Below are 24154 nucleotides of genomic sequence, written 5' to 3' on the forward strand. Positions count from 1 at the left end.
CATGTAACATTTTTTGGCACGGGGCAGACTGGCACCTGCAAGAGGATGGATATGTTTGATTTTTCTATGTATGTAGAAGATGTTTTACCTACAAAGAGAGTGACTAGTAAATTGAGACAAGCTATAGATGAAGCTGATTCATTTAAAATAACAGCTGAGGAGTTTATTTATGATCCAGAAACACATAATGAACCTGAGCATGAAACTAGTTTATTAGAATTGAATGAGATTAACTATCAACTCATGTTTGAGAAAAGTAAGATGGAAAAATCCCTGAGGTTAGCTGAGGAGGAGTCTGAGGAATTGTGCTCTAAATATAGGAAGGAAATCGATGATCTTGAGACTAGGATTTCTCAATTAAATAATCAGATTAAAATCAAAGACAATTTAATTACTGGGCTGGAAGGTAATATTAAGCAAATGCAAACAGACAAAGAAACCAAACCCACAACATCCACTGGGACACAGACTAAATCAAACACAATGAGTAAGTCAATGATTGCCACTGAATTATTAGGCACAAATTGGTTAACTGATATAACTATCCAACCATATCTTGATATGTTAAATAACAAGTTATTAACTAAGACATCGTGTGTTATTATAAACCCACTAATTGTCCATGCAGTGAAAAACTCAATGGATGTTCACCAATTTCTAGATCCATTGGAAATTAAAAACAAACATATTATTTTAACATTAATAAATGACTCTGAAGATCTTAGCAGTGGAATTAGCGGTTCCCACTGGAGTGTATTGTCATTTGACAGGAAGAACAATAAATTCTATTATTTTGACTCCTTGAACAATGCCAATTTGTCTGCTGCAAAGAAGGTTGCTCAAAAGCTCTCAGATTATTTTGGTGAAAAAACGTGTATGGCTGAATTTCTGTCATTGAATGGCCCACAGCAGTCGAACAGCTATGACTGTGGTGTGATCTCCTGCTGGGTCGTAGAGTCTTTGGTAGATGACATTATCACTACTGGGTCATTAAATGTGCAGTATCTCCAGAATTGTAAACTCACCAATGAAGACGTGATTTTAAAACGCTCAATACTTGCATATCTTCTGCATGATTCCACAGCATTAAACAACGGATTGTTTTACAATTTGTTGATTAAAAAAGGAGGTAAAGTCAAGGAAAATAAAAGGTTGTGTAATACAGAGAAAACTTCAGCTACACCTAATTCACAATCCTGGACCCAAATACAACCTAGAGCTAAAAGAAATCATATTAAAACTAAAAAGGCATTGACAAAAGAACCTGAAATAGTAACAACAAATAAGTTTTCTGTTCTTGACAAACAGAGTAACCAGGATATTACCAAGGCAAATAGACCCGATAGAGAACTCATGACACCGGAAGACTCCATGACAAAGCCTACAGCACTTCAGATTGATAACACTAGGCCTAAAAGAAGAACAAGAAGAACTAGCCAAGGAACTACAACTACATGTCCTGATATTAATCTAACATTCTGCTCGGACAGTCAAGGTAGAAATGTAGCCAACAAGATTGAAACCTACAGCTTGGGCAAAATAAACACGTTTGGCTATGTACGAGCCAATACCACTCTACTGCAGGTTGTGGACTCAGCATCCATAGATAACAACAAGAATTACCCTTTAGTCATACTTGGAGGCACCAATGACAGTCTGAATGGAAACCTATCTGATATATATGTACATCTAGAACACAAACTTACCCAAATTAGCAAATCCAGACCAGTATTCTTATGTACTGTACCAACAAGACATGACAAACCCATGAATCACTTTGAAAATTTAAATATAGAGATGGTAAACAACTATCTCCATGAATTAACAGCTAGAAGTGACAATGTGCATCTAATCAATTTAAGTGAACTCAAAAGATATCACTACACATCCCATGGACTGCACCTCAATAACAAAGGCAAAACTAAATTAGCACATATTATAATTGACTGTTTAAAAAAGTGGTACAGCAACCGAAAAAATGCTAGGCCTACTGTTCTCACGAGTACACATGGCCTGAACTCTGGTACAGCCACAGCACTCCTACAAAATCAAACAGTAACAGTTACAGCTACAAATCAAGACAACCCTGGAATTACTGTAATTGAGGCTGACATGAAAGTTGTTATTCAAGAACAAAAATGTAATGTAGATGTTGCTTTCGCTCATTGTATTTCAGCTGATTTCACTCATGAAAAAAACATGAGTGCAGGAGTAGCTGTAGCTTTTAAAGAGTGTTTTGGTAAACCATGTGATTCGGACTACTGTAACTCTAATTTAACACAGCAGAAAGTTAACAATGGGCCATCAGTTTTTGGCTTGGTCACTAAATCAAGGTACTACCAAAAACCAAGACATAACAAGTACATATTTTACAACAATGCTTTTGATCAACTAATAGAAGAATTTAATAAACAAAATTTGAAAACCCTAATTTGTTCTCCTATGGGATGCTCCAGAGATCATGTCACGCTTGCACACTTTGCAAAAAATATAGTGAAATTTCAAAGGTCAACTAATGCATCAGTTATCATCATAACTTCAGATGAAAGAACCAACACCAACATTAGAAATGGCCTTTCGCATGCTGCGTTTATCACAAGTCTCAGAGAAGCTATCGCTGTCAAAACTTCTAGTACTGGTATCCATAACATCCAACAACACACTGATGCAACCAGAACTACAACAGCAGTTCACAAAGATGTTAATGTCTACAGCCAACTACAAGAGGAAGATGATACCTCCCAGTCCAGTTTGAGAATTTCACCTTCAACTGTGTCAAGTGATGGGGGGTTGGCTGTCAGTGGGTGTGCTAGTGTCAGTGCGGTATCTGGTGCCGGCGTAATGCATAGCCTCTCTGCCCTATGTACACTTCAACTCCCTCCTCAAACCCGAAATATTAATATCAATTGTAATCTAGAAGCTAAGGATAAAGTAAGCAATGTTATATCTTGTACACCACCAACTGTAACAGACAACCCGCCTTCAAAAAACTTATTAAAGATGCCAAAAGAAATCACTTAAATTTAACCAACAAAAGTTTTAAATTGGATATATTTCATTTAAATATACAACACCTGCCATCTAGAATAGATTCTTTACAGATAACAGTTGAAGAATTAAATCCCGATTTAATATTAATTAATGAGCATAAAATGACAGATTTAGAACTTTCGAGATTTAATTTAAATAACTATTGTATTCACTCATCTTTTGCAAGAAGTAGATCTGGTGGTGGTGGTGTCTTGATCCTTGGTAAAATCAATGGAAATGTAAAACATAGAAAAATAAATATTTTGGAAAATACCAACATAATATGTGAAAAAGAATTTGAGTGTTGTATTACAGAGTACAAGCATAATAGTTTAAAGCTTTTACTAGTAGCAATATATCGATCCCCTTCTGTAAAAATTAATCTCTTTTTAGAGAAGCTTGACTCTTTATTAAATTTATTGTTGAAACATTTTAAAAATATTGTAATTGTTGGAGACATAAATATTAATGTATTGGACACTACTTACAGGAAAATGCTTAATGACGTACTACAGGTATATAGCATGAGATATCTTGTAAACTTTCCTACTCGTGTTACATATATGTCAGAATCAGCTCTAGATAATGTATTGACAAATGTTTTAGATTATAAGATAAATGTTACTGGAGTGAATACCCAGATATCTGATCACGATGGATTATTGTTGCAGATTAGTTGCCTAAATAATAAGTTCACAAACCAAAATGTTTTGACTCCAAATAAAATAACTGTAAAAGAAGTAAGAGACTTTAGTGAAAAAAATTTACACATGTTTACTAAATTATTAGATCATGAAAACTGGATAGATGTTTACAACGCAAATGTTATGGAGAAATTCGACACTTTTCATAGAATTTTTATGTTTTATTTTAATACATGTTTTCCTAAGTTTAAAAAACGATGCAAACAATCAAATAATATTTGGATAACAGATGATTTGAAGAATGAAAAATCTAAAATTGTAAACATGAGTAAAATGGCACGTAACACAAAAAATAAAATTTTATTTGATAAAGCCAAAAGTCTGAATAAGGATTTTAGAAAAAAAGTCATTGCTACTAAAAAGAAACATTTTGAGACTAAGGTTAAGCAATCTAGTAATGTATGTAAAACTACCTGGAAAATCCTTAATAATGAGGTCTCCAACAAGAAACCAGCATTTAGTAATATTGAAATAGATTTTAATCATACATTGTTTACTGATCCTGGAGATATTAGCTTAATATTTAATGATTTTTTTAGCACCTATGTAACCTCATCAATACTTCCTCACCTTGCACAAAATAGCAACACACATGTCAACAAGCCAATTCAACAAGTCTCCCAAACTAAATTTAGGTTAAAACCAGTCACAGATAGTGAAGTTTTAAAAATTATCAGTTCCTTTGATAACAAACTTTCAACTGGTTTTGATGAGATACCCATGACAATATTAAAGCATGCTTGCTATCAGTTAGTGAAACCTCTTGTGCATTTAATTAACTCATCTTTTGTTAGTGGATTATTTCCTTCTAAATTAAAAATTGCTAAAGTTATTCCTCTTTATAAAAACAACGATTCTAAAAAAATAACCAATTACCGTCCTCTTTCGCTATTACCTACCATTTCAAAAATATATGAGAAAGCAGTATACATACAACTGACGAATTATCTGGAAAAGTATTCTTTACATGATAATAATCAGCATGGCTTCAGATCAGGAAGATCAGTTACAACTGCAGCAATAGATTTTATAGAATCAGTAATAAACTCTCTTGACAAAGGTGAAACAACAGTTGGCATATTTTTAGACTTAAGTAAGGCTTTTGACAGTGTGTCACATACAATTCTTTTAGATAAAATCAGAAGTTTGGGCATTGATGGCATTTCGTTTGAATGGTTTAGATCATATATTTCTAACAGATATCAATACGTTGAAATTAAAAATTTGACAAATAACAGGTTAATCTCAAGATCTTCTCCTCTTACAGAGATTCACCATGGGGTACCCCAAGGGTCTATTTTGGGACCGATCTTATTTCTCATTTATATTAGGGATCTGTCAATTCCATTTTCAACTAGTTTACACAGTAGTAATATCTGCCTGTATGCTGATGATGTTACTTTTAAAATCAGCAATTCATCTTTATCAAATTTAGAAAATCATTGTTCTGATACTTTAAATATGCTAAATACTTTTTTAAATTCTCATCAGCTCTTGTTAAATTTAAGCAAAAGTAATTTTATGGTTTTTACAACAGGAAAAAGAAAACAAATTGTACAGCCTGTAATTCAATTTCAAAATAATAAATTGGAAGAAATCACCACAACAAGGTTTTTAGGATTAATTGTAGACAAAAATCTTACATGGAATAAGCATGTTGACCAGGTAGTCAACAAAATTACTTCTGGTATCCATGCTATTAATAGAATGTCAAAATTTTGCTCAATAGAAACCTTAAAGATTCTTTATTTTGCTTTTATCGATTCATCAATATCTTTTGGCATAAGTATTTATGGCTGTACCTCTAAGCAAAACCTGGATAGAATTCTTACTCGTCAAAAAAGTGCAATCAGAATTATGTTAAATTTAGAATGGGATACTTCCGCTCGTCAATATTTTTCAAAATTGGGAATAATGACTGTGTATAGTATTTATGTTTTTCATACAATTTTACACACAAAAAAACTTTCTAATGCTAATTTGGTCCCTAAACTTGGTGATTGTCATAATTATTTTACCCGGAACAGAAACAAAATTGCTGTCAGTGTCCATAACTTGGAGCTCTTTAACAAAAAAACCACCTGTGCAGGGAAAAGGTTTTTGGACAAACTCCCAGCTGAGGTGAGGAATATTGATAATATTTCCAAATTTAAAAAAAAACTTAAACATTTCTTAACTGATAAAACACTTTATGGTTTCGATGAATTGTAGATTAGTTTTATTTAGTTTTAAGCCTAGTGACGCCATTCAATGTATGCGACTGTATACCATATGAATAAAGATATTTTTTCATTTCATTTCATTTCATTCAATTACCCGCAAGGACGATCTGAAAATTTCTGGTTATTATATACGTTCGTAAAAGGAGATCCATTTAATTGTAGAACTATTTTATGAGTTATAATGTAGTCTACATATAAACTGTATAAATGTATTACGCCTCGGAAAAATTTCGTGTTGGCGTTATACAGTATGGTTGAAAAGTCCTGGATATTTTTTAACAATATAGATAAAGTAGTGAGACTTTGTATATCAATAATAGCCATGAATATCTACTGTCTTAAGCTATTATAATTTTTTTTATCCCTTAAAACAATGGGGACACCAATGGGGACAATTGGGATGGACCACAAAGACTGAGACAAAATTCTTATATAATTTTAATACTATTTTACCTGTTTTTGAAATGGCGACCATACAAATGTATGCATTTTAAGCCAAGTATGAATGGAGATGAGTGTGTGATGAGTGGAGCGATCTTGTTGTCCTGTTAGTGACTAAGGCCGACATAATCCTTAGACACAGCTGTTAATTATTAGTCCATACAGTCAATTAATAGCAGCAGAGGTTTGGTATCAAATTAAAGGTTTTATTCACAAAAATACATTGCCGCAAGCCCAAACTCAAACGATGATGATGATAATAATGTTAATGATGTAGGCTAAAACGTATCGTTTGAAATTTAACAGCTGAAAATAAGTGAAATAGAAAAGGTTTTGGTTAAATCCATCAAATTGTAATTGGACACTATTTTATAGTAAATACTAGTGCACTTGTTGCTACCTCCCCCCTTCGGTATCATGTATTCCTCTCAATCAGTTCAAACCTAGGAGGATTAAGCATTAATGTTAATTAATGTTAAATCCTCATAGGTTCAAACCTGAAACACCCAGATCGAAACTCGCCTGACGTTATTTTAACACCACCTTATTTTTTTACTATATTTTCAAAAAATAAAGATTATATTGATTTACTTTGGATTTAAAAAATGTGAACGTTTTATTTCATTAAAGATTTATGGTGATACGTAAATATTGTGGTGTAGTAAAGTATATTATATTGTAGTTAAGTGTTAAATTTTGAAATTTTAGGGTGAATCGAGATGAATCTTTTTTTTTATAACATGGGTCTCTCCTACCTTAACATACATACCAAGTTTCATAAAAATCGGTTGGAAAAGTGTAAAGATAAATATTTGTATTAAAAAAATTAGTAATAAGTATCTCCCCGCTTATTTTTAACACCCTGTTTATGATGTATTCTTATAAGTGAAAAATGTAAGCTGGTAATACAGAAAGATGTTTTATAAATAATATGAATGTACTGGTGATCTGTATATTCATCTTTTTCTTGTCCTTAGAACTGTAAATTAAAAGTCCACTCAGCAGTCGCATCGTACGATGTAGTTCTTTCCATGCATTGCGAAATGCTAAATTTGCCGTCCTCTTCAACCTAAGTTATCTATTGAACCACTAATTGTAAAAAATCCAAAAAAATATATTTTACGCATCACACTTTTGGCTACAACTTTGCCACAGACAAAACCTCTCTAACCCAAAAACAAAAAAAAATCTCGCATGCTAAATTTTTCATGTTAGAAATCACGATTTAAAACTATTTCACCATACATATCAATTTTTATTAATTAGATCGGTAAATAGTTTAAAGTTCCAACAAAATAGTCATCGAGTAGGACTAACCAAGAAGCTCTGTGCAAAATTTCAAAAGTTTAGCACAACTTTAAGTACACCAAAGCACGAAATTATTGAAGTCATTCGTCGAGAGGACTATCGTTGTTTTTAACAGATTATACTTTTGACCTTCCGGCACTGTTGACTCAGCGAAACTGAACTTATATTTTATCTTATTTCGTTATATTAAAACTGCTGTTGCATTAGGTCAAATTCCCAATAAGTCAATTGCTTTAACATAGACTACGTTTTTAGTTTGGACTGTACTATTTGACTTAATGGGATTTTTGATCTACAGACACTGCAAACATTGTAGTTTTTGACCTAGCGGCACAGGTATAAATTATTTGACCTTCCGGCACTGTTGACTTTCTGCAACGCGTCCGACAGTATGGCTGTGCGAATCCAGGGATTTTGGGTCAAATCAGAATCGAAATCATAGCTGTATAGATTTTATTGAATCCAGGTCAAAATCTAGTTTTTTAATTATTCCCGGGTCAAATCCGAGTCTCAAATTTACAGCTGTTATCAAATCAGATTTTTTAAATTAATTCAAAGCAGAATCGAAATTTGAAATTTACAGCTGTTATTGAATCCATTTTTTAAATCAGTATCAAGTCAAATCTAGGTCCACCTAAAATTTTTTGTGATGGGTTACCAATTTGTGCAGTCTAAAACATAGGCCTATTCTCAATGTTATTTCCCTGCATAAGCCTAAATCCATATGACTATGACAAGTAAACTAACTCATACTGAGGTTAAGTTTACTGATAGCTAAAACACGGTTCAAATGTGACCTAAGCCTAAAGCCTGCCTAACACTAAGTTAATACCATGGTCAGGTTGCTAACATGAACCAGGTAACAGCAAATCAGAGTACACTAGTAGTTTTTAGTGTCAGCTATCCAATTTTGACCCATTGCAACTTAGGCAATATCCTACGTAAATTTTAAAACAAACAATCCAAAGACAGATTAACTCTGATTCTAATTAAATCTCTAAAATGATTTGAATTCTATTGGTTTTTTGAACTATTTGCACAGCCCTGGTAAACTGTAGTTTTAGAGCTTTAAGCTTAAATTATTTGGTTATATAGCTAGGGATGGGCGAGTAGTGTTTTTTTGAGTCGAGTCGAGTAATTAGCCCTAATACTCGAGAGTCGAGTAGTTCACGAGAAAATCAACAATTTTATTTTACATATATTCCATCTTCATTTTTACGAACAAAGCATTTCTCAATTCACCAGCAAAAATAGACCTGGTTAAAAACTTTTATACCATATAAAAAACACATTATGTAGGCCTATGTGTATCAAACTTATATTTTTGTGTTAAAGGTGTATTATTAATTGCAAAAAAAAAAAATGCAAAAATATGGAACTAAGTGTTTATTTTAAAATAGGCCTACTGTAAATGTTTGAATTTGACTAAAGCATGAGATCTAATAGGTAAAGTTTCCTCTAATTTATAAATAGGCTTATAAGTATTTATCTAAGTCATTTCTCAGTTTTTGTATTTATTTGAAATTCCATGAAATTGTCTTAGTTAACTCATTAGTTTATAATTTTTTTTTTAATTACGTACCTAGCCTACATCTTGGTCTACATATACTCTTTGTAAGGTAAGTTTTTTCCCCCAAGTGAGTATAAACTAATTTCCTATATAATGACATTTTCTCACTAATTATATATCTTCAAAATTTGTTTAACTATGAAAAAGTCACCAAGTCTAGCTGAAAACATAATCATAAATGAGGATATTTTTGAAATACAGAATAACTAATCAAACAAAATTTTTAACACTATTATTTCCCAACTTTTTTTCCTTGAAAATGTCAAAAGTTTTTCACTTATTTTTAATAAAGATTATCACTTATAATTATTGTTTTAAAGAAGTCCAGATGTGTGAACTTGAAGAGCAGACAACAGACATACGTCAACTGCCACAAAAACTCTTCTCTACTGTGAATGAATGAACTGTTTATTGTGTGAAGCCCCACCCCACCCACCGTCTAACGGGACATGGGGGAGGAAAAGAGAAAGTTTGGCAGAATCTGCCCTTGTTCTAAAGCCTGGTTCACATGCCCTCCCTCACCCTCGGCCTCAGTCGCTTGCAGATTTCCATTACACAAGAGTGTTAATTATTTTGAAATACTGTAAATGTTTGAATTTGACTATGATGAGATCTAATAAAGTTTCCTCTAATTTATAAATAGGCTTAACTTTTTAAGTATTAATCTAAGTCATTTGTCAGTTTTTGTATTTCTTTTTAAAAGCAATTGCAGTTATACTTAAAAAATTACAAACATCTTGGCCTACAAATACATTTTGTAAGGAGAGTCTTTTCTCTAGTGAGTAAAAACGATTGTGGTCAATTAATGAACTGTGCTAAAACAGCACATTGTCAATGTTTACAAAAGTATTTTGACTGAAACCCTGGTATTTTTTAAAGACATTGCATAATAGCCTAAGTCGACGTCTGTGGAGAAAAGTATGGCAATAGATAGGTTTTACTTTTAGCCTACAATAAAGATTATGTTTTGGGACTAAAATCTCCAAAAGACCAAAAGAGTGCTTTTAACAAACATTTCATAGTTTTATTTAGTAACAAAAGTGTTTGACTATGTTCCCGATTATACCAAGAACAAGGTTCGGCAGAGTGGATTCACTGTGAACCGGCCTGCCTGGCCCTTATGCACGACGTCACTATAACCTCCGTGTAGGGGTGTCAACAATGGATCGGAACAATCGAAGTTTTGAACCTGTCTGTAACCTAGTTTTTTATACTTATTAAATACTCATTATTTATAAACAAACACGTCCTACATATCGGATCTCGAATCACGATATTTATCGATACCCTTTCCACCCACAATAAAACACTAAACGATGTCAAAGCAATCGTCATTTGCTCCATTGAAACACGAAAGTCGATTGGCTGACATGGTAGTGCACTGACGCCTCCTGACCAATGAGAACTGTTGTTACATACTTTTATTGTCAACATTCACCAATCGTTTTAACATTACAAAATCGACACGGACTAAGGCTTATAATATTTTTCAATAAATACATTATGTTATAGTAGCACTAAAAACTTCACTAAACTCTTTAATCAGGTAGATAGTACAGATCAAATATGGATCTACTTTTTGGTGCAATATAAAGCAAGCCTAACCATACGACGATGTTAAAGTTTAATGGTTGAATTGTTGAATATAATTTTTCTAATGATGCGTATAATGCAGGGATTATTAAACTGAAAATTTCGGCGTGTTTAGGTTATTTATTTTGTACTACAAATAAAAATAATACATCTAAATCTCTGACTTATTGATACAGACATTGTTTAGTATAATTAATTTCGTGTTGGCAGGACATTCGCGCGCCGGTTGTCTCTTGAGTTGAGTCTGACATCTTGAAATGTAGATTCGTAGATTGTGTTGTGCAATGCTGAAGCTAAACAATGTCACCGGCACCGTCGCTGTTTTGAACTAGATAGTTTCTAAGTTGGCTATGAAAATTGTTAACCGTGATGACAAAACTAATACTGTAGCTATACAGTAAATAAATGTTAAAATAAAATATTTATCCCTGTCGGATGTCGGTATCATCGGAATCGACTTTTGACAATCGAGTCTTGGTGCCGATACCAATGTCCAAGTATCGGTGGTATCGATGACGATAATCGAATCATCCCTTTTTACTAGTAGAGCTGTATCGTGACGTAATCGATGCATCGGGATTTTGATGCATGCTGGATCGAATCGGGATTCGATGCATCGCACACCTACACCTACACCTACACCAATGCCTATCACATCACCCAGTGTCAGCTCAGCTGTCGGCGCTGTCGCTGCCAGTGAAATGGATGACGCAAGCGATGTCTAGGTTGCCGATTATTAGTAGGCCTAGTATGTCAATATTTAAAGGGGTTAAGCGATTAAATAAAACTCAAACTTTTTCCTTTCTTACTATTTATTTATCAAATATCAATGAAAATAACGAAATCGGCTTAACGTCTACTACTCGACTCGAGTCACGAGTATCTTTAACTACTCGACTCGACTGTCGAGTATTGCCAACTACTCGAGTAATTACTCGACAGTCGAGTACTCGCCCTCCCCTAAATATAGCATGATTATGGAGATGGGTGGAGATGAATTCTTTGAGAAAATAACTGTCCAGAGGCTTGTAACAAAGAATTGACACATCACTGATTTTTTTTCTAACAAGAGTTTGTCGGGAATAAATTATGGTGATGGAATAATTGATTTCACACCTTTTTATTTATTAATTATTTCTTTGGTTCATTCTTCACAGTCAGTCAAGAGTCTCACCATTAGAGTCTCTGCTCTAGTTTGGTTTGCCAAACTATCTGAACCTTAAAATACAATGTATATATTTTTCACCTTCACATTCTGGGATGCTAGGCGTTAGCCCAAAACCTTTTTCTTTTCTCATTACTTCAGCCTAGGGGTTGCAACAATATTACTTAGATAAAACCCATTGGTGATTGGTGGGATTATGCGACCCCGCCCTTTGCCACTAGACCAGCTTGCTCCCCCATAACAATAAAACCAAGAAATTTAGTCACTTAATGTATTGCATTTGGTGTTTATGTCAATAAATGATAGTTATTCTTATTCTGACTGTACACCAACCTGCATCATCAAGTGCTGCCATTGGTTGCTAAATTGTAAAACCTAGTTCCTGCTACTAAAACTGGCCCTTTCCAAAGCCCCACCCTAGCTAAGAATAATGATGGAACAGGTCCGGAATTGCCTTGGACAGCCTTCGTGGTCTCTCCTCCCAATGACATTTCTTGATCACAACACACCACAAAAGTTTGATACCACATTCCCCGTAGCAGCAAACCTAGGTACTTGCTAATCATAATGTTACTTGAATAGGAAATAAATCAGACATGTAAAAAAAAAACATTTAGGTAAAAGTCGAATTGGGTTGGTGGAAATTCGCTTGGGGTATTTATGAGTAACTGTGACTATCCAAGAGTTTGTCAACGGTTGGAAATGGCCCTATGGGGGGGGGGGGGGCAGGGAGAGATATGTTTTCAATGGAGTCAAATTTAAATTTAGAAATGGATTTTGGGTAAATCAGCCCTATTGTAACTTGTGTAAATTTCTTCTGGATTCATATAAGTGATAACTGTTGTTGGACAGGGACATGGACCCACACGCAAGTCCACTACCACTGCCATGGAGGTGAAGGCTCTAGACGGATTGTACGTGGAGCAAGTAGCTTGTGGGATGCATCACACTCTGTTGTTGGCCAGAGACGAGAGCGAGGCAGAGAAAGATAAAATCAACGATCTGCCCGACTACGAACCGTAACTCTGCTCAATGTGCCGTCGTTCATTTACTTTATTTTCTTATGTGTTGGGATATTTAAGACCTCTGCTGGAACCTCACTGTGATCACTAAATGTAATGCATGGAACGGTTCATGTTTCTCTCTCGATGTCATTCATGTTGATTTTTCCGTTCCCTGTTCGCTTTTCATGGTAATTTAACAGGTTTGTGTATTTATTTACAGGGTTTACTTTTGCTATTTTTGTTTCTATATAATAGTTGAAAACTATGGTGTTGCCTGTTATAAGGCAGTAAAGATGTTTGTATACGATTATTACATGTTTCAAAATTTATGTTTTCCATGTTTACCACCAGTTTCATAAGGGCCTACAGTAGTTTTAAAAGAAGTGATACCAGATTGAGCTCTTGAACTTTGTTGGTTTTTAAAACCACTATCCTTGTTAATGATTTAAAAAAATAATACAATATCCATTTTATACTTCAACATATACCTGTGAATCTGTGATACTTAAGTATAACCAGGTCAGCACTCATTAAATTAACAAATGAAATTTCTAAAACATATTACATTCAATAACCTAGGAAATAAACCTTATCAGATATTGATAGACTATCTCCTCCTCGGCCCAAATAATAAATATCATACTTGTATATTGTTATGAAAAAAAATTAACCTATGGGGGAGAAAGTGGAAATTGTGTTCCTTAAAATAGTACTATTTCAATCAGTATTGAATCTGAACCAAGGAATAATTGTTATGGTAATTATTAACAACCACTAAAGTTATAAGAAATCATCCATTGTTTTGTTTTCGTGATATTTTATCTGTCCTGTTAAGAAAGTCACAAACAAAATAGAAGTATGCATTTATTTTTAAAGTAATAGGTACCTAACCGACTCTTAAATAATATTCTTATCTATTGTTGACTTATCCAACCAGGGCTCTTTTTACGTATTGAACAAATCAGTTCCAAAGTATTATTTGAGCGAGTAACAAATATGTTTTTACAGTGTAATAAACAATTAAGACTAGCTTATGCAATAAGACTGATATTTTACACAGGTTTCTATTAGTTTGCTTGAACAACTTTTTTAGTAACACATACAATAATTAGTTTATTATGGATAGATAGATGATGCAGTAAACTTTGTATGATGTACGTTAAAAAAAAAATTTACAATAAAGGAACACAAGTGGTGTTTTCCCCTCCTTGGTTGTGAAACGTTTTCTTTTATCTTCATTTATTGAAACTTGTAAATTTAAGTATAGGCCTATTACATCTAATTTTCACTTAAAACTATTTTGCTCTACAATTTTGAAATGCTAAATTTTTTAATACAAAGTTTACTGTAATATCTAAATTTTCAAACATCAACCAGTGTACAGCTCGTGACATCTAAGCTGGCACTTGGCCGATCACTACTAGTACCTATTTTAAAAACATTATGTCCCGTAATGCGGGTTGCATCAACTGTCCTCGCGACCCATAGAAGGTGCTCAAGTACATAACACAAGTGGAGTCAACCCCGTGAAGCAGCGGAAATGTTTGCAGTCCGGTCTTTTCCCTACCTCCACCCTCCTCCCGCCTACACTGCCCGCGCTAGGCCAAGTGCCAGCTTAGGTGCCACAAGCTGTATAGGTTGTTCGTGTTTTTTAAATAACTCCTTTTAAGAAAAATATCAAAATTTGTAGTGGCCACAAGTTTTCCATTTCCTTAATCTAGCAGAGACGTCAATTAGGTTTTAGGTATGACTTTCACTATTCTCTTTTCTATGTTTTCATTTTGAAAACAATTTGTATAATTGTTATACAATTGTATCGCTTGAAGTGTATTTTGAAAACATGAGTATCAGCCGTAACACTTGAGAAATGCCTTGAAACTGAATCTGTTAATATTGTTGTTGAATAGACTTAAATGTGTGATTGCCATTGCACTGTGATTCGGGTTGTGCTAGGGTCTAAGTATTTATTTGATAAAATTACGACCGTTTAAACTGCATCGCACTGTATTTAAGCATAAGGTAGACCTAAGTCTTTAAACTCAGAGACTGATATACATATGTTTTTATTTTTTGAAACATTGTTGACTTAACATTGAAAGAAACTTCATTATTTTTACTAGCATTTATCAGTTTCACTAAAAATATATTTGTTAAATAAAACTGTTTCAGTGGAAAGAGATAATAGTGAGATAGTGCAGGTGTCGTAGAGTTTTAGAATAAGGTTGGTTAGCATGTCTTGTACTATGCAAGATACAAGAGGGCATTACAAGGTAAAGAAATGTACACAATGCCAACAAACTGGTGTAATTTATATAATGCGTATCCAAATAAAAGCATCTGATGATCACATTTGTTGTAGGTTTCTAACATTTTCTTTCACCAAAAGCAATAAAACATACTATAAATTACTTAGATAACATTTGTTTCTCATAATTTGATCTAAAACCTGGAACTCTTCAAGACAAGTTATAAAACCTACCATGTTTTCAAAAGTACAAAGCTCTGTTTATTATAAGTCGTGTATTATTTTTATATAAGTCTATATGTAGTACTTAAAAGCGTAGGGTTAGTTTTACTAATTCAAATACATGTAATGTTCTAAAAATAAATTAAGATTGATTTTTTAAATTGTTCAATTTAGTTGACTCATCCTGTCCCTCATCAATTTCGAATCCATGTAGGGTATTATGTTTAAAGCATCCGTTGTTTGAAGGTTTCACAAGATTGTTAATTTTTTTTTAAATGGGTAGTAGCCTAGGTTTTCTACTCCAAAGAGGATTTTTGGAATGGGATAAGAGTTTAGCCTGCTTTTCTGAGAAGATGTTTAGAGAGGGACTTCTTAAAAGTAAAAAATTAAAAATTCAATGAATTTGGTTTTGAAATTTATTACTTCTATTAGCATTATGTGACCTTTTACTGTGAATTTCTATAAGTCCTTGGACAAACTCATGGTAAACTCATAACAGTCATATCTATAATTTTGTTTATGCATCCCATCGCTTGAATTTCTTTTAATAGTTTTAATACAATCCATTTCTTCATCATTGTTCAACACACAGGATAGTAAACAGCTGGTTTCTGTACCCTTTGTTGATGAGAAAGTCCGTTAACAGAAAGGGACCTCTAATGTCCCTTGAGTACGGTAAATTTACCATTCACTCTCACAGGTACTCATATAAAATCCCATCATTCCCATGCTCAGCAAATCAGTAGGGTATGGGAACTATCATGCTTGTAATGTAAACACTTTCCGGCCTTGTAGCAGAATATAATACTATCACCTCTATTCTTAAGGATTAAGTTACCCTAAGTCTTAAGGGTTAGTTGTTAAGGTTTAGGATTAAGGGTTAAGTCATAGCTTGATAAAATTTGTCTTAAACCAGCCAATCGCTAAGGAACACAGAACACTTTACACTACAGATCAATAGTTGACATTTTGCTTGACTAGATTAAGTTTTAAAGACTGTGATATAATTTGCTTTGTATACAATGAAGGTATTGGTAAAGATAAGATGACCAATGCCAACAAGGAATTTTAAATGTTTTAACTGTTAATGTCTTAGTAAATTTGTTGAAAGCAAAAATTTTGATTCAAATGAAAAAAAATCTGAAGTATAACCCAAAATGATAAAATTATTTAAGAAACAGTCCAACTAATTGTTATAAATATTTTACATCTTATAGTTTAAATTGCTTTTATTGTTTGTTTCTCGTTTTGTTTGTCTGGAACTGATATTCTAGTTCAAAAAGTCTTGGTTATAGTCTTACCAATACTCCTTCCTATAGCTCTGATCTTCCAGTTAACAGTTAAAGAGAACATGAAAGAAAGGATTCGGTCACCCTCGGTTGAATACTATGGCAAATACGATAAATCTGAATTTTGTTCTGTTAAATTACCGTAATCTATTTTTTTATAAGTGCTACAGTAAAAAGATGCTAAACATTACACAAGAATTGTTCAAATGATTGCTGTTTTTTAAATCACGTTTGTACTCTGTTAAGATATTGAGTTCAGATAAACTAAAGTTTGTTCTTAAAGTATTTGTGTTTATTGATTAAAAATTATAAAATATAATACAAAGCCAATTTTAAAACAATTCTTTTACTTCAGGAGAAAACGTTAACAATATTTCAAACTTGAAGAAAACTATTCGTCAGCGAGGAATAGGGGGTGGTAGGCTTGCGTTATGCAGCGCCACAGGGGCCAGGGGTTGAAAATAACGAAAAAATCGTTACGGTTCGTATTTCGTAATATTTGGACGGCCCCATACACGGCCACCTTTCCCCATATCTATTGTAATTTCAACCAATCATACTTAATATTATAAATGTGAAAGTTTGTGTGTTGGTTTGTTCATTTGTTTGTTTGAAGTTCAATCACGCATTAACTACTGGTCGGATTGTGTTAAAATTTGGTATGATGATAGCTCACCTTCCCGATTAACATATAGAAATCAGAATCAGAAATCAGAAACATTTTATTGTCCTTCAACATTTACAACAAATGCATTAGACAAAAGTCAATAGACATATAGACATATTCTTACCTCAAAAATCCCTTCGGGCTCCGCCCCAGCGGCTCTAGAGTTTCCCATGTTAGTCGAGGCGCTGAGGGGGTTTGAGCATGCATAAAAGTATAACGAAATTTGACTTTTGATTGTTGCTATGGGTACCTAGTAGATAAAGAAAATCGATGTTGTCGCATTTCTAGGTGGTTAATAACATGGGGGGGAGGGGGTGAAGTTGGGGGGCCGCCGCGCACAAAATAGCTTATATCTCGAGAACCAAAAGTCATATGAATACGTTAGACATGTCAAACTGTGCAGAAAAATGCATTCTACAAATAGATTATGTAGTAGTTTCACGGAAATTGACAAGAAGTTACTAAAAATTATATTTTTTAAATTTACGATAAGTATAATCAGGAGTATAATGGTTTTTGTTTTTGTTTAGAACCATTAATTTTTTAATTGACATCTTTTGAGAGTAGTACACTATAGGTAAATAGTACTTCTGTATAATGAAACTATTGCGGTACATAACCTAACAGCTATACAATCCTCAGATCCAATAAACATAACACAAACAAAGGCGCAAAACGCGTCGCGGTCATTGTTCCTGCTGCCGTAACTATTAATGGCGAGTACAGTTCAAGCTGAGACTTATATTATACTTTTAGAAAGATGGAGATTCTGAGGATTCATTTTCATATTTATAAAATAGTATTGAGGGACTATTATGTAGCGAGAAATATAGTTTGAAAAAGAAGAGAGTTCAAACAAATTTTGGTAGTTGAACGTTTCCATCACCTGACCAGGCTACACAATTGGTGCAACAGCTGTTTCGGCGATCGCGTAAAGGTAGTGTAAACGATACGAGTAGAAAATGTTAAATACAAGCCTTGGCGAGTGCCTTAAAAACTTCTACGAGTGTCGTTAACACTATTTACGTGAGTTGTGTGCATTAATTAACCTGCGACAGTATTTTAATTACCAAAAACCACTACTCAAAACTTAAAAAGAGAGGTTATTTTTTCTTTACCCCACATTGTCTCTGACAGTAATGCAACGAATCATCGCACCAATCATTAACAATTAAATTGACTTGAACAGCTGATTAGTTGAAGTTCGAAGCATTATAATTTTACTTCTTATCTCTCAATCCTTGACCCTATTTGGGTACCAGTGGTGGTTATATTTTGGCCCTTTTGTGGTACCATATAATTCACCAGAGAACAGTTACATGCCCATATAAGTAGATATCTATTTTATATTATGTTTCAGTGATAAATGTAGAATATAATAATATAAAAATATACAGGGTGATTTTTAAATGAGTTCCCCCCCTACTTTTTTCTACATTTCTTAAGATATCAACTCCGGACCACGTCAGATCATTGTAGAGTAGTAAGTACTTCATTTTGACTGGGTATAAATTTTTGGCCGCTATCTTGGATACAAAGTTTTTTTTCAAATGTAAAGGTAGGGTTGTGACCCATTATTCCAAACAAGAATTTTACGCTGATTACAATGCCACAATTAGTTTTTAAAAATCTTGATTCGTTCTAAAGTTATAAGGACTATAACTTTATTTTTAGCCGATTTTAACATTGTGCATTTAGAAACTAAGACCAAAATCTCAAAATAGTGAGTGCTAGATAAAGATAAGTATACACCACCATTCATTGTCGACTTATTTTCACTTGGTTATGACGGATGTATTTTTTCGGCCGCCATCTTGGTCCGTAATTTTGAAATGTGACAAATTAATTTAAATATGAAGGTGGTGTTGTGACACATCATTTTGAACTACTTTTTATACTGAACTCAATGCCGCACACAGTTTTTCATTTGCATGTTTGGTTTTTGAATTATTGAAATTTTAAATAAGATAATTTTAATATTTCATCAAGAAAGCTTGATAACCAAAAACGGATTGCGGCATTGAGTTCAACATAAAAAAGTTGTTGAAAATGATGGGTCACAACACACCTTCATATTTAAATTAATTTGTCACATTTCAAGATGGTGGATCCAAGATGGCGGCCGAAGAAAATACATCCGTCATAACCAAGTGAAAATAGGTCGACAATGAATGGTGGTGTATACTTATCTTTATCTAGCACTATTTTTAGATTATGGTCTTAGTTTGTAAATGCACAATGTTAAAATGGGCTAAAAATAAAGTTATAAAAAGTCCTTGTAACTTTAGAACGGATCAAGATTTTTTTTAAACTATTTGCGGCATTGTAATCAGCGTAAAATTCTAGTTTGGAATAATGGGTCACAACCCTACCTTTACATTTGGAAAAAAAACTTTGTATCCAATATGGCGGATCCAAGATGGCGGTCAAAAATTTATACCCAGTCAAAATGAAGTACTTACTACTCTACAATGATCTGACGTGGTCTGGAGTTGATATAAAAAAGTAGGGGGGGGGGGAACTCATTTAAAACTCACCCTGTATATTTTTCAGCAATGCTTTTAGGCGTAGTAGCAAAGAGGTTTGCAAATTTTTGGATTATGCAAATTAGAAATGTCTAAATCAACCCGCAAAAATCATAAAAATAATGTTTTTATCCATATTATCCAAATGTTATAAGGTTGTGTAAAATATGATTCCTTACGTAGAAATATCAATGTTTTTTTGTTTTTTTGTTTTTTTTTAAATACGCATAAAAATAAAATTATAAAAAAAACTACCAAACTATTTTAATTACCAAATTGTATTTAATTGTTGTGTGAGAAATAAATTTATTGCATCAACAGTAAATAAATGTTACAAGGTGAAACCCCAAACCCGTCGAAATCGACGGTTACTTTTAAGGCTTACGTTAATTCGTCTAACTGCGATAAATTGGGTGAAATATACATATTTTGAGCAATTAGCATTGCTTAAAGAGTAAAAAGTGTAAAAACAATAATGATATTAATTGCTTTCGTTGCCAAATTTGGTTGATCATTTAATGAATAAAATATTCCCCATACCGTACGTCATAGGAGTTATTATTAGTATGTTATATGGTATCTCTTCCTTAGGAAAAACCAAAGTATTAAAATCGCATTTGTGGATCTTTAGTAGTTAAACACTTCCGTGATTTCATCAGTATAATATGATTTAATTTCAAAAGAAAATATTTTTTGGGAAGACATATTCTAACTACAAAGGGAGGTATATATCCGTTACAGTGTAAGTTTGATTTTTCCTCCGTCACGTCGCATCAGTTCATATCGTACTTCTGTGCCATTGAATAAAACCCTCTTGCATAGTTTTGAGAAATTGATTGTGGGGTTACTGTTAAAGCTGGAATTCCTTGACATGGTGGATGTCAGTTAGTTGCCTCTGCCTTATCAATAGCATAAAGTTGTCATAATCTCTCTACGGAATGTTAGGTGTAGTGGAATACTTGAAGTGAAGTTGGCTTTTATTCTTGAACTGTCAGGGGCCTCCTAGTTCATATGGTCTTGGCGGCTTCATTGGCAACAAATAATGCAAATGACATAGCAATGGGACATTTCCAAATAGCAAAAATAATGTAAATTGGCTGTTACGTATTGACGTTTACATTGTTAATCAACGTATCTTATAAAGGATTATGTGATCTAGTTTAAAAGGAATGTGACTTTTCTGTCATTAGTAGCTGCTTAGATAGTATTTTCTCTTTGTACTATATTTTACAGCCAAAATGTCGTGTTATTTTCAATAATGTTACCAAACCAGTGCGCCAAAGTCAGGATATAGGCAGGTGCAAATAATTTTTCAAGATGGGTACCATTTTAGGCAAGGTTTCTATGTTTGGATTTTATTAGACACGATAAGAGGAAATATTTCTACATAAATATTTGATATGTGTAAAATAATATGATAAAATGTAGGCAAAAGTGGTGAAAAAGGCAGACACCAACCGTACAATAGATATAATATAGTTCAATAAGAAATAGGCCTAATTTAAGAATTGATGTGATAAAAGGATTCTCCACTGATTTCGTGATGGAACGTTATATTGCAAAACATGACATTATAAAGAAGAAAATCAATTTGAAAATCAGAAAATAACATTGCAAATACTTATTTGGTAGAATTCAGTAACTCCCAATAAATATGTGTTGTTTGAAATACAATTTAAAAATGAACAGCTGTTTCATTAAAAAGTATTATTCACATGGCCAAAATGTAAACAACTCTGTGGAGGGATCTTTAAAGACTTCTGGGGCAGATTCCTAAGGGATTTTTCTTAGTTTTTCTTTTGATAACTCATCTACAGACCAAGACCTTTCTTTGGACACCTCTACCAAGTTTCTACGCCCGCCAGCCGTTCTCTCAAATTAGTGGGGAGAAAGTTTCCAATTAAATATTTAGATTCCCCCATGTTAATCTTATGGGAGAAACTCCAACTTTGATGGCCTGTGGGGCAAAGCCCGAGGACTTTTATTACAGGAATTGGTGAAAGGGGGCGTCTACACAAAAAATACTTTATTTTGACACGTCGTTTGTAAAAATCCGTCCATTATTAACGGAGGAGTAGTGTTTCGTATAAATCGCCTTCACGTATTATATATAAGGATACTGCTGTAACAATTTAGTATTTTCACAAATGGTTTCAATAGAATAATTTAATTTTTACCATATGTTTTTATTTTTATCAATATGTCAATCCATCTCCCTTTATCAAACCTTGTATAATATATGGCCAAACAGACCAATAGGTAATTGATTCAATACATTATAATATAGAACATTTTCAAATAACCTTATTTCATGTAAATATATAATAACCTATAACTTTTTGTAACAAAATTGCTTCAAATTCAATATAATTGAGCGAAGCGAGCGGAGCTCACTTTCCTTCACTTTGTAACTTCTTTGTAAGAGCATCAGAATGTAATGGCTTGACCAATTGATATGAAATTTGGCCAACAGCTTAACAATACTGAGCACAATGTTTAGGTAAAAAATATTTGCAAATTTCCTTCTGGATTTTATTTTACGGGTCACGCAATTTCGCTTGTTAATTTAATGTAAGTTGAAAGAAAAATTATATTGGGTTTATGACACATGGGTTTATCTCGTTTCCTTTAAATAAGATAAACATATGTTAATTGTTTGTAACGGTTTTGTTTACATTTCAATGTTTACTTTCATCCTAGGTTAAAGTTGGAATGTAACAGTTTATCAATGGAAGAAACAGTTTTGCTATTATTATTTGTTTTGAGCATGCCTCAAAGGCCACGTCGTAATATTGGTCGTCGCACCAATAAAGCAAATATTGTAAGAGAACAAGGCGTCGTGAACAAGAAGAACCAGATGAAGCAGTGGCGGAAGAAGCTGATAGTGATAAGCAGTTAGCTAATCAATTCCAACAAGAATTAGATACACACCGATTTGTTCGCGTTGTCGGCGTTAAATAATATGGATGTGTCAAGTGTCCCGAACGAATTAACTGACCTGACGATTGTAGAACAAATTTTGATTGCACGAGTACATCCCGCTATGCGCATTTACAAAGTACAAGCAAATGGTCAGAATGGCCAGTTTCACTACAAAGGTAACATCATTAATGTTGAGCAAGATTAATGAAATAGCATCTGTCTTACCTACACTGCCCGAAAACTTAAAAGTCATCATTGTCCAACGTCAAGGCGGCTTTGGCCATATCGGTTTCAAAGTTCGACGTGAAAAACTACAGCAAGCACTTATTTGGCTGAAGGCAAATAGGGTCGCCGGAATTATATCCACCTGGAATTTTACCCCCTGGGCAAAACGTTAGTGGGCTGACGTCACTATGACGTAGTAACCTGAGCGGAAAAACATATTTCAGCATTGAAATCAGCGTGAAAATTTAGTTCATAATGATGTGTCACAACACTAGCATTGTATAAAAAAGTTATTAACATCCAATATGGCGGATCCAAGATGGCGGCCGAAAACACCAGCTTGGCCACACTTTCAGACAAAATACTCGGTAGTACACGGCTCTACATGTCATTACCTATCAATCGCCAACAATCATACAATTGCTTAATTCAAAATCCTACAAAATTACATATGCCTCACAACTATAGTCTAATTCATTTTATTTTCTAATAGGCCCTACCTATAATTTGTTTATAGCAGACCTACCCGTAGCAGCAGACCTTTATACTCAACGAATTACAAATGCTTCAATAAATAATTAAAATCAGCCACATATTATCATTTCTCAAAGTATGTTCATGAACAAGCATGCAAAAAATTGTCCATAAGAATAACATTGGAAGTTAGTATGCAGGTTTGCTGCCACGGAAATGTAAAAATGGGGTATTTTAGGCCATAATCAAGTAGATCTCTATTAAATGAAGCTACATACCAATTATTATTAAGATATGCTGAGTAATAAGCTAGATATACAATTTTATTTTTTCCCCATAAGGATAACATGGGGACAATGTTCTGTGTTTTCCGCCTTCAATATCTCGGTAACCAATGGTCATAGAGCAATGATTCAAAACACCAAATTGTTTGATTTTTTTAGCTGAATTCAATGGTGTAAATTAAAATTCGATTATTTTACACTGAAAAGAGTTATTATTATTAATTTAATGAATAGATGTCACACATGGCGGCAATCTTGGATTTA

The 24154-nt window shown here is 33.4% G+C and overlaps 1 protein-coding gene across 1 annotated transcript in view; it reads left to right on the forward strand.

The window, feature by feature from the left end:
* The window catches only part of LOC128993576 (protein RCC2 homolog), a 68373-nt gene extending 54855 nt beyond the window's left edge, over positions 1–13518 (forward strand). Inside the window, exon 9 of the mRNA XM_054417553.1 lies at positions 12886–13518. Within this exon, the coding sequence (XP_054273528.1) occupies positions 12886–13056 (171 nt within the window). The 3' untranslated portion in view covers positions 13057–13518. The remainder of the gene's footprint in view (positions 1–12885) is intronic.
* Positions 13519–24154: the final 10636 nt, after the last annotated feature.

Source organism: Macrosteles quadrilineatus, unplaced genomic scaffold (genome assembly GCF_028750875.1).
Source record: "Macrosteles quadrilineatus isolate MER2022 unplaced genomic scaffold, UCM_ALF_1.0 Scaffold_4__1_contigs__length_99947679, whole genome shotgun sequence".
Taxonomy (NCBI): domain Eukaryota; kingdom Metazoa; phylum Arthropoda; class Insecta; order Hemiptera; family Cicadellidae; genus Macrosteles; species Macrosteles quadrilineatus.